The 12,466-nt window shown below is 42.6% G+C and overlaps 1 protein-coding gene across 1 annotated transcript; it reads left to right on the top strand.

Moving 5' to 3' along the window:
- The first annotated feature begins 4,396 nt into the window (after positions 1-4,396).
- Positions 4,397-10,164, top strand: si:dkey-20d21.12 (uncharacterized protein LOC556245 homolog). Its single transcript, XM_060932737.1, has 4 exons — positions 4,397-4,455; positions 7,964-8,101; positions 8,238-8,450; positions 10,028-10,164. Exons 1-4 carry the CDS (start codon positions 4,443-4,445, stop codon positions 10,162-10,164), a joined length of 501 nt encoding a protein of 166 aa, XP_060788720.1. The 5' UTR covers positions 4,397-4,442.
- The last annotated feature ends 2,302 nt before the right edge of the window (positions 10,165-12,466 follow it).

Genomic DNA, 12,466 nt, shown 5'->3' on the forward strand with positions numbered 1-12,466 from the left:
CTGGTGCAAAACGAGGCATTGGGGGGAGCACAGGGGGTGAAGGTGTTGTGTGTGCACGGGGATGTTCACAGCTACCCTTTGGTGTCGGTCCACATTTTTTTCCGAGGGGGAAAATTTATAGTCAAGGCGGCGGTTAATCCTCGCCTCACCCACTCGATAATTTTGGGGACTGATTGGCCGGGATTCGGGGAGTTGATGAGCCATTTAGTGGAGAGTGGGTCCTGCCATACTTCAGCAGGGGGAGGTCCCAGTGTTGCCTTGGCGGGAGCAGCTGTCACAGAGCCGTCTATGTCATCTCCGCATCAGAGTGAGGAGCCACAGGCTCCTCCTCTCTCTCTCAGGGAATCCCTCGCGGATTTCCTGTTAGAACAGTCGTGAGACAAGACTCTGCGGCATGCGTTTGACCAAGTGAGAGTAATCGATGGTCGAACGCCACCCCGTCCTTCCCCTATTTTTCTATTATGAAGAATAGATTATACCGAGTGACGCAGGACACTCAGACGAAAGAGCAAGTCACGCAGCTTTTTATTCCAAAGAGCCGCCGGGAATTGGTATTCCAGGTGGCTCACTAATCCCATGGCTGGACACTTAGGGCAGGATAAGACACTAGCCCGAATAATGGCCCGATTCTATTGGCCGGGGATTCGCGGTGACGTTCGTAGGTGGTGTACGGCATGCCGCGAATGCCAGTTAGTGAATCCAGTGGCCATTCCAAAAGCGCCTTTGTTCCCTTTACCATTAATCGAGACCCCATTTGAAAGAGTTGGGATGGATCTCGTCGGGCCATTAGATCGGTCGACACTAGGGTACCACTTTATATTAGTTCTGGTGGACTATGCAACGCAATACCTGGAAGCAGTGCCTCTGCGCAATATCTCAGCATGCAGTATTGCGGAGGTGCTCTTCCGCATTATCTCCCAAGTTGGAATCCCAAAAGAGATTCTGACTGATCAAGGCACCACGTTTATGTCACGGACACTGCGCGAACTGTATGGGTTATTGGGGATTAAGCCGATCCGCACCAGCGTGTATCACCCACAAACGGACGGCTTAGTTGAACGGTTCAACCGCACCCTCAAGAATATAATTAAAAAATTCGTAAGTGAGGACGCACGTAATTGGGATAAGTGGCTCGAGCCCTTGCTGTTTTCAGTGCAAGAGGTTCCCCAAGCCTCCACGGGGTTCTCCCTGTTCGAATTATTATATGGGCATAAGCCGCGCGGCATTCTAGATGTGCTGCGGGAAAATTGGGAGGAGGGACCTTCACAAAGCAAAAGTGAAATTCAATACGTTATGGACCTGTGCGCAAAACTCCACACCCTCACCCACCTAACCCAGGAGAATTTGCGGCAGGCCCAGGAACGGCAAACCCGCCTGTACAACAAGGGTACGCGCCTTAGAGAGTTCGCACCGGGAGATAAAGTACTCGTACTGTTGCCCACGTTAAATGATACATTTTCTCAGTTTAAACATTTGATATGTCATCTATGTTCTATTCTGAATAAAATATTGAATTTTGAAACTTCCACATCATTGCATTCCATTTTTATTTACAATTTGTACTTTGTCCCAACTTTTTTGGAATCAGGGTTGTACACTGGTATAATCTGTTCTAATGAAGGTAACACCAAGTCACTGTTTTCACTATATAAGAATATCACCTAAGCCCCGGACTCTCTACCATCTCATCTGTGCTCAACTGCTTTCTGTAACTCCCTCATGTCATTTTTTGATGAAAAAAATCCAGAAGATCAATCAGCATCTCAGTTCACAACCCACCCTGGTATCATATCTGAACTTTCTCCTCCTACTCACTCTTTTTCCTCCTTCCAGCTTCCCACCATCTTAGAAATTTCCGATTTCATCCGCAAGTCTAAGCCATCCACCTGTCAGCTGGACCCTCTCCCCACAGTTCTGGTTAAAGCCTGTCTCCTTTCTTTGGTCCCTCTCATCTTTGCTATCATCCACTCCTCTCTCTCCACTGGAACTGTTCCTGCATCATTCAAAACCGCTGCAATAACCCCAATCTTGAAAAAACCAGGTGCTGATCCCACCAATTTCAATAACTTGCGTCTGATTTCCAATCTACCCTTCATTTCCAAAATTCTTGAGAAAACAGTAGCGACTCAACTCCACACTCATTTATCACACAACAACTTGTATGAACAGTTCCAATCCGGGTTCCGCCCTTTCCATAGCACAGAAACTGCTTTTATCAAAATCATCAATGACCTCCTCATGGCAGCTGATTCTGGTTTACTCTCCATCCTCATCCTTCTTGACCTGAGTGCAGCATTTTACACCATTTGCCACACCACCCTCCTCAACAGATTATCCTCCACTGGTATCACCGAGACTCCTCTACTGGTTCAAACCATACCTTTCCTGCCGCGCTCAGTTCATTCAGCTTAAAACTTTCACATCCCAGCCTTCCTCTGTCACTTTAGGTGTGCCCCAGGGCTCTGTCCTGGGGCCCCTCCTCTTCATCATTTATCTTCTTCCCCTTGGCAATATCTTTCGTAAATAAAACATCAACTTCCACTGTTATGCGGATGACACCCAGCTCTACCTTGCTAGTAAACCCACCTCCAACCTCCCACCCTCCTCTCTTACTAACTGCTTGGCAGAAATAAAATCCTGGTTCACTTCAAATTTACTTAAACTAAATAGTGACAAAACTGAGGTTCTTCTCATTGGCACAAAATCTACACTATCCAAAACTGACAGTTTTTTTCTTGATATTGACAATTGCTCCGTTTTCCCCTCCCCGCAGGTAGAGTCTGGGTGCCATCCTCAACAATACTCTTTCATTTCAATCTCACGTCAATAACATTATCCGGTCTGCCTATTTCCATCTGCGTAACATCAACCGCCTCCGCCCCCCCTTACTTCCCATACCACTGCCATCCTTGTTCACAGCCTCGTCACCTCCCGCCTGGACTACTGCAACTCCCTCCTTTTTGGTCTCACCCACAAATCTCTTCACAAGCTTCAACTGGTCCAGAATTCAGCTGCCCGTATCATCACCAGAACCCCCTCCATTCATCACATCACTCCTGTCCTGCAACAGCTTCACTGGCTCCCGGTCAAATTCCGCATTGATTACAAAATCCTTCTGCTCACATTCAAGGCCATTCACAATCTTGCTCCATTATATCTTTCCAATCTTCTCCATGTTGCCACTCCCTCTCGCTCCCTCAGATCATCCTCTTCTATTCACTTGACTGTCCCCTCCGCCCGTCTCATCACCATGGGGAGTAGAGCTTTCAGCCGCTCTGCTCCCCAGCTCTGGAATTCTTTACCACCCATCATGAGGAACATAAACTCACTCTCACAATTCAAGTCCACACTCAAAACCCACCTGTTTAAGATTTCCTTTTCTATTTGACTGACTCAATTGCATTGTTTTATTTTAATTTGTTTTTAATGTTTTTATGTTCTTCTTATTTTTTATTTTGTCTACTTTGCACTCTTTGTAAGGTGACCTTGAGTGACAGAAAGGCGCCTATGAAATAAAATTTATTATTATTATTATTATTATTATTAACAGTGAATGTACATAAGACATCCATCCATCCATTATCTGTAGCTGCTCATCCTGTGCAGGGTTGCAGGCAAGCTGGAACCTATCCCACTGACTATGGGTGAGAGGTGGGGTACACCCTGGACAAATCACCAGGTCATTGCAGGGATGACACATAGAGACAAACAACCATTCACACTCATATTCACACCTACAGTCAATTTAGAGCCACAGTTAGCTTAACCTGCATGTCTTTGGACTGTGGGGGAAACCGGAGCACCCGGAGGAAACCCACACAGACATGGGGAGAACATGCAAACTCCACACAGAAAGGCCCTCATCAGCCACTGGGCTTGAACCCTGGACCTTCTTACTGTGAGGCGACAGTGCTAACCACTACACCACTACACCGCCCTGTACACAAGACATTGGGAATTAAATAACAGAGGTTTATTTTTACTCATATGTTTTTTTTTCCAGGCCTATATATAAGACCAAGTTTAAGACTCAATCTTGCATTACAAAACACATAAGGTCTTTTGATCCTTGCATACTTAGTGTTTTTGTTTATTATATCCGTATCATCATTTGGCCCAGAATCTATTAATATATGCCACACACCCTCCTGCTTTACTGCAGCTATTTTGGGAGCAGGAATGCTGGACTGCCCCATGCTGCCTGCTCATTTTGGTGATAAGGGGAGGACATTAAACAGGGCAAGCTGTTTCATACTATACACTATAAATTTATTCTGTTTCTCTGTTGTAGAGAAAAAAAAATTGCACCATTGGTCCACTTAAAGGCTATATTGTAACTGAAATTTTAGTGTGATGTGACAGTAACATTATAATATTGGGTTTATGAAGCTCTTGATTTGACGGAAACAGGTTTGGATATTTTTTCACAGTGTTTGATAAGGATGCACTCCCAAGGTAAGATCTGGCTTAAAAAAGTTTTTAATAGCATAGAAGTTGCTTGAAGATCTATTCAATGATTACGTCTGCAGGAATAACAAGTTAAGAGATTCTCTCTGTTTTGTTACTTGGATAAGATCTTGGCTTCAGATCGTCTGTGCTGTAAGCATCATATAAAATGTCAGTTTATCAATACTGACAGCCAAGTTTCACAAATGTAGTAAAATATTAACAGCTTTATGAAAAGTTATATTATACTCAGGGGCGGCACGGTGGTGTAGTGGTTAGTGCTGTCGCCTCACAGCAAGAAGGTCCGGGTTTGAGCCCCGTGGCTGATGAGGGCCTTTCTGTGCGGAGTTTGCATGTTCTCCCCGTGTCCGCGTGGGTTTCCTCCGGGTGCTCCAGTTTCCCCCACAGTCCAAAGACATGCAGGTTAGGTTAACTGGTGACTCTAAATTGACCGTAGGTGTGAATGTGAGTGTGAATGGTTGCCTGTGTCTATGTGTCAGCCCTGTGATGACCTGGCAACTTGTCCAGGGTGTACCCCGCCTTTCGCCCGTAGTCAGCTGGGATAGGCTCCAGCTTGCCTGCGACCCTGTAGAACAGGATAAAGCGGCTAGAGATAATGAGATGAGATGAGATATTATACTCAGGGGCGGCACGGTGGTGTAGTGGTTAGCGCTGTCGCCTCACAGCAAGAAGGTCCGGGTTTGAGCCCCGTGGCTGGTGAGGGCCTTTCTGTGCAGAGTTTGCATGTTCTCCCCATGTCCACGTGGGTTTCCTCCAGATGCTCCGGTTTCCCCCACAGTCCAAAGACATGCAGGTTATGTTAACTGGTGACTCTAAATTGACCGTAGGTGTGAGTGTGAATGGTTGTCTGTGTCAGCCCTGTGATAGCCTGGCGACTTGTCCAGGGTGTACCCCGCCTTTCGCCCATAGTCAGCTGGGATAGGCTCCAGCTTGCCTGCGACCCTGTAGAGCAGGATAAAGCGGCTAGAGATAATGAGATGAGATGTTCATATATCATTAATAATATTCAAATTGTATGTTACTTCCTGCTTTGATAACTATATCCTCTTTCATCCAGCATGTCACTGTGCCTAGATTTCAATTGTGTCTGAAGTGGTTGGTGAATTAAATTGACGTAAGACATTTATTTAAATTGTATTTACATTTTTTCCCCACAGAGCATGTCATAGCTTTACAGTATTATCGTCTTTAATACTAAAAATTTAACTCTAGTGTCTAGTTTTGTGGTTTGTTCCTCTGGGGAAACCCTCTTCTATCTGAGGGTTCCAAGTTACGAAGCAAAGAACCCTTGAAGAACCTTTTTTTTTTAAAAGAATGTATATTATGTATGATTGTTAATATTTTCATATCATAGACAACCTCTCCATAGGGATCTGATATAGCAGTGAAATGGTCTAATGTTTAATGTGTGTGTCTTGGTCTGGGAAACCCCCTCACAAAGTGATGTATTGACGTTTTCTGCTATATATAGTTCTGATACCTGCAGACTTTCCTGAACTATGTTTGTTGCATGGATCTCAATCAGAAGTAAAGTTCTAGCATTTTTCAACTTGGTTACCCTGAAAAGTGACAATGAAGAACATTGCATTTAAAGATTCCATTCCATCATAAATCATAAATATTAGCAATGAATCCTCTTTAGGGGGCGGCACGGTGGTGTAGTGGTTAGCGCTGTCGCCTCACAGCAAGAAGGTCCTGGGTTCGAGCCCCGGGGCCGGCGAGGGCCTTTCTGTGTGGAGTTTGCATGTTCTCCCCATGTCCGCGTGGGTTTCTTCCAGGTGCTCCGGTTTCCCCCACAGTCCAAAGACATGCAGGTTAGGTTAACTGGTGACTCTAAATTGACCGTAGGTGTGAATGTGAGTGTGAATGATTGTCTGTGTCTATGTGTCAGCCCTGTGATGACCTGGCGACTTGTCCAGGGTGTACCCCGCCTTTCGCCCGTAGTCAGCTGGGATAGGCTCCAGCTCGCCTGCGACCCTGTAGAAGGATAAAGCGGCTAGAGATAATGAGATGAGATGAATGAATCCTCTTTAGGCAGACTGACTGTTTTTACTGCTATGTTTGTTAAACAGACTCCTCCTCGGCAGGCAAGCAGCAGTCTTAGGCCCCCTATTTTTTTCATACAAACTTTGTTATAGATTTCTATTTTATGACTTCTACATTATCGAGTCAGTACAAAAACATGTTAGAGTTCCAAACGTTCATTTTCCAGCACAAAATTAAACATTACAGAAAAAAAAGTTTGTATTTGAGCAGCATATTACATAAAAGACCATTTTTCAGATTAAAAAAGAAAACATAATGAAGCCTACTGGGTTTTGGTGCAAAATTAAGAAGCGAGTGTGACAGTCGAAGTGTCCAGAAGAACTGTGGCTGGTTCTGTAAGATGCTCAGTAAAACCTACAGCTCATTTCCGCATAAAACTGCACTCATTGTACCTGAGACTACTTTCTTTTTTAAAGCAAGGGTCGTCTCACACCAAATGTTGTTTCATTTATTATGGCTTACTGCTGTTTATAGTAGTTTTTTTAAATGTTGAAACATTTCATTATTTCGAAACCATTTTTGGTCTACAGCATTTTTTTACATGTAAGACTTTTGCACAGAACTATAGTATATATAAGACAAGATTGTCTGGAGATGCCACAGCCATCCATGGAGTCCATCCATCGATTATCTGTAGCCACTTATCCTGTTCTACAGGGTCGCAGGCAAGCTGGAGCCTATCCCAGCTGACTATGGGCGAGAGGCGGGGTACACCCTGGACAAGTCACCAGGTCATCGCAGGGCTGACACAGAGACAAACAACCATTCACACTCACATTCACACCTATGGTCAATTTAGAGCCACCAATTAGCCTAACCTGCATGTCTTTGGACTGTGGGGGAAACCGGAGCACCCGGAGGAAACCCACACGGACATGGGGAGAACATGCAAACTCCACACAGAAAGGCCCTCACTGGTCACTGGGCTTGAACCCGGACCTTCTTGCTGTGAGGCGACAGTGATAACCACTACACCACCGTGCCGCCCATCCATGGAGTCCAAGAGAGCAAATTTGACCATGTCCTCTGGATAAGAGGGATGACATTGCTTTTTCTCTTTTTGAGTAAAGTTACATTAGCCAATTGTGGACATTTGTGGGCTCATGTGTGCAGAAGCACTTTCCACTGAATACGCTCAGTTGCCCTGTAACACAGCATAAGCAACAGATGAAATCTATGGTGACTGGCTTTATGTGTATCAGAAGATGCACATGTTAACTTAATCCTTACTGGTTGGTAGCAGTCATGTGATGGGGCAAATTAGTTCGTGATTGGTTATTGGCAAATGACAAAATTAGGAGAAAATGAAATAAAATCAACATCAATTTTGGCCACAGCAGCAACATCTGATGGGTTTTCCTGGCTGCCACACTTTTTTTTCCCTTCCCCTTTTTGTGGCTCTGGTTAGAAGGTTTACATGTTCAGACTTAAACATTTGTTCTTTGAGCAGGAGTATCGGTCAGGTGTCCTCCATCTCCTCCTTCAGCATTTGTACCTATCAGTGATAAAGACATGACTGAGATTGAACTGCACTCTGTGGACTCCATCAGTGACCTGCACCGCACACACCCTGAACAACACAGCAAAGGTACCGGCGTGTGCCGGTGTCAATCTGTGATTAAGAATCAACTAAAGCTGATCTCATCTTGCATAGTCACACATACTGTACAATAATACTATCCACTTGGTGTGTTTATTTTATTAACCATCAAAATCTTTGTCAGGTGTTCGACCTCCACGACCACAACCTCCATCCATCAACGGGAACCTTCGGATGATCGACAGGCCAGTCGTCTGTCAGGCAGGGTATCAAATGAGAAGATCCCCTATGAGTCACATCAACGATATGTGGAACATCTCTACGTGGCGTTACTCTTTGACATGTGTGGCTGTAATTCTGATCCTCCTCACTGTCATTCTTATCTTTAGCTTCTTAGGTGAGAGAATCTCATTTTATATATTTATCTTGTTTCCATTCTCAGGTTAATTTTCTTTGTACTGCTCTTATTTTATAGCTATATTCAAGGATTAAAGTAGGATTTTCAAAGAATGGCTGTCCTGCTCAAGTGGAAATTTACTATTTTTGTTCCTTTAAAGAATGTTTTCCAGTTGAACTTGAAATATGTAGTTAAGCCTTTCACAGATGTTACAGCAACTTAACCCATTTCACCATACACTGCTGTCTGACAAACAGGGACAATTTGGGATTTTGGAAAAACCAAAATCAAATTCACATATATGCACAATTTGTCCATATAATATTGTAGCCTCTTCACTGTAAACCCTGATAAGTTGAGTTTACTCAAACAGTGTTTGGAAACTGGTTGCCTTGAAATTTATAGTACATTAAACTTCAGATGTCTTGTAAATGTAAATTGCTTTACCATGCAGCATGAACTAACCATTTTAAGTTTTTTGTACTTAAAAGCCTGATAAGTTGTATTTACTCAAACAGTGTTGGGAAACTGGTTGCCTTGAAATTTATAGTACATTAAACTGAAATGTTTATTTGATTGAACTTAATATTTAAACTTTCCTAGAATTCATCTTTAGTGATTATACTTTACATTTTAACTTAACAAGAATTCGATTTACCTGTTAAAGCAATAAAACAAATGACAGTGTATAAAGTTTTTCCATTGCATTTGTATTTTATTAACAAGAAGTGCACAATAAACATTGAAACATGAAACATGTTTTTTCTTTAACCAGATATGTGCTAACATTAATACGTAGCCCCTTAACATTCCCCGTACTGCCAGCGGGACGCTGTATACTTACATTATCCGAAAAGTTTTCAAAAAAAAAAGTGTCTCATTCCAAATCCAGAGAGCTCTCCACAGTGACAAAAGCAACTTAGCCAACAGATGAAAATGACGTGAAATTGGTAAAATACCACCTGTAACTATCAAACTGTAAAACACGCGATTTCCACTGCTCTTAAAGTTAAAACAAACATTCCCACCGACAGTCAGGATCCAAAATACTAAGTTCAGAGAAGAAACGTTGGCTGAAGCTCACTCTGAATTTTACCAAACCTCACGTAACCGCTGCTGATCTGTGAAAGTTAAAATGGCGGCTTCACAACTCTGCGCAGATTAAAAAAGAGGCGTGGTCATGACTAAAACTTAGAATTTTAAGGCCATTCAACTTAAACTTAACACTTTTGACTATGTGTACAAATTAGTAGAATATACTTAATATTTTTTAGTAATGCAATCAAACTTTAATTTTTACGTACATTGTAATTAAAACATTTAATTAAATACAAAGTCCGGGCTTACAGTGTTGTAACTTTTGTGCCATTTTTTATTTATTATTGAATTCTTTTGAAAATGATTGTCCATGCATTATGGGCTATTTGTAAATTATAAAGGTTATTAAAGGCTACACAAAAATAACCTGCATTAACGGTTTAATCAAACAGCAGGTCAAACAGCTATAGTAAAGCTGTAGTTTACCTTGTATAATTCTAGTTTTACACTCTCTGGATCTGTGTGTATTACTCCTCTAGTCCAGCAGAGCAGAACTCTACACAGGCTAGCTGAGGCACTGAGGCAAAGGCAAGAAACAACAGAAGAAATGTCCATCATCTTTCAGGAGCTCCAGGCTCTGCGCAGAAACCTGACATCACTGAAGATCGGACACTGACCACCCACCAACATCGAGCACAGATATCTTAAAAAATGAATTATGAATACAGCTGATGATCCTGTGGATATAAAGCAGTGTAGCAGGATCAATCCAAAAGCATGGCAAGATCAACATGGGATCTCTAAAGTGTATTGTGTAAAATTGCAAGCACGCTCCATAGGGTGTGGCTGACAACAATGGTGTGTGTGTTAATCTAGTTCAACAGACCTTCTTATAAGTACCAGTTAGTATAAGTATCTTAAGTACCAGTTCTTATAAGTTACCAGCTGACTACAGCTACATTTTGAATTTGAACTCATTAGGTCATTTAAACAGCTTCTTATCATGTATTAAACAAGAGAGGATTTGTTCAACTTACAGTGTCTTGCAAAAGTATTCATCCCCCTTGGTGTTTGTCCTGTTTTGTCACATTACAAGCTGGAATTAAAATGGATGGGGGGAAGCACCATTTGATTGACACAACATGCCTACCACTTTAAAAATGCAAATTGTTTTTTTTTTTATTTTTGTGACAAAGCACTAATTAGGATGGGGGGAAAAACCCCAGAAATCTGGAGTGTGCATAAGTATTCACTACCCCAAAGTCAATACTTTGTAGAGCCACCTTTTGCTGCAATTACAACTGCAAGTCTCTTGGGGTATGTCTCTATTAACTTAGCACATCTAGCTACTGGGATTTTTGCCCATTCCTCAAGGTAAAACTGCACCAACTCTTTCAAGTTAGATGGGTTGCGTTGGTATACAGCAGGCCTATTCAACTAGCGGCCCGCGGGCCAGATGCGGCCCGATGAAAATTTTGTGCGGCCCGCCATGAGAATGGACTCCTCGTGATCTTGCTGAATCATACTTGCTGTGATTGTCGAGCATAGGCCTATGATTTGCAAGTAGCGCAACGCTGCCCCCAATGGTCATACTAATTCTTGAGTTTTCACACAAGCACAACACATGAAACTGCTCAACCTGACCTTTCCTGATTGAATATTTGCGAGAAAATTAGCGTTGAATTAAAATAAAAATAAATGCCACTGATAGGTCTGCTGCACGGACTGGCCAGCGGGAGTTTTCCCGGTGGGCCGGTGGTTCAGTGTGGGCCGGCGGAAAAAAAAAAAAAAACAGTTGCGCGCTGGCCTTTAATATGATAAGCAATGTTAACAGTTTCTTTAAGAAACTGTTAACATTGTTTATCATATTAAAGGCCAGCGCGCAACTGTAATAAGCAATGTTAACAGTTTCTTTAAGAAACTGTTAACATTGCTTATCATATTAAAGGCCAGCGCGCAACTGTTTTTTTTTTTTTTCTCCGCCGGCCCACACTGAACCACCGGCCCACCGGGAAAACTCCCGCTACACCCGATGGCCAGTCCGTGTCTGCCTGAATACTTTGAATCAGGAACTACAGGGCTGTGAAAAGTCGATTGCGGATTTAGTGGACAGGCTATGTGCCTGAAGCCAAGTTGACAATCTTAACAAAAGACTTGAGTGACTCAAAATGAATGCACTTTCCACACCTCCGTGAATTTATGACCACTGCACCCGGACGTCACATTACACACGTAATGACAGACTTTCATGGCAAAACTGACTGAGAACTTTACGCAAAGATTCCAAAAGTTCACCATCCCCAAAGAAATGCTGTTGTTTGCCCGTGACCCTTTCTGTCTTGCTCCCGATGGAGAAGTGAGTTTAAAAGCGCAAGAGGTATGTTGTGTTAATGAAAGCATGTTTCAGATGGAATTAGTGGATTTGCAGTCTTCCTTTGCTTTAAAAACGTACTTGCAGTCTGAGGGTGCAGACAACTTTTGGTCTAAACATGTTAGCAAGCAACAGTACCCCACAATAAGGAAAGTGGCTTTGCAAATACTGACAATGTTTGGGTCCACTTATACCTGCGAGTCTAGCTTTTCTCATTTGAATGCCATCAAAACAAAGTCACGTTGTTCTTTGACCAATGAGAAGTTGCATGAATGCCTCAGGATTGCTCTTACCACTTATGAGCCTAATTATCTTGAAATAGCCAAATCAAGACAGTGCAATTTTTCACACTGATTGGCTACATTCAAAAACTATGCTGTGATGTAGGCATGTGTGGCAACATAGGCTACCTGTCAGAAAATTGTTTGTTTTGGATGATTTGTGTGTTATGTGTGTCATGGATAGTGTGTTATGTCAGCATAAATTGAAATAGCCAAATCAGAAACTGTTTGGAAAAAAAAAACAGTTTGATGTGATGTGAACTGATATGATGTGATACATAGTTTGTGTGCAATGAACCTGTCCTATAGATAAGTTGTTTTGTTAT

This window comes from Neoarius graeffei, chromosome 10, assembly GCF_027579695.1.
Source record: "Neoarius graeffei isolate fNeoGra1 chromosome 10, fNeoGra1.pri, whole genome shotgun sequence".
In the NCBI taxonomy this organism is placed as follows: domain Eukaryota; kingdom Metazoa; phylum Chordata; class Actinopteri; order Siluriformes; family Ariidae; genus Neoarius; species Neoarius graeffei.

Bases quoted from the DNA above. Each gene is read 5' to 3' on its own strand.
- si:dkey-20d21.12 (XM_060932737.1), top strand. The intron at 8,102-8,237 runs GTACCGGCGTGT...AATCTTTGTCAG, and splicing joins CCCTGAACAACACAGCAAAG to GTGTTCGACCTCCACGACCA. The intron at 8,451-10,027 runs GTGAGAGAATCT...TTACTCCTCTAG, and splicing joins TCTTATCTTTAGCTTCTTAG to TCCAGCAGAGCAGAACTCTA.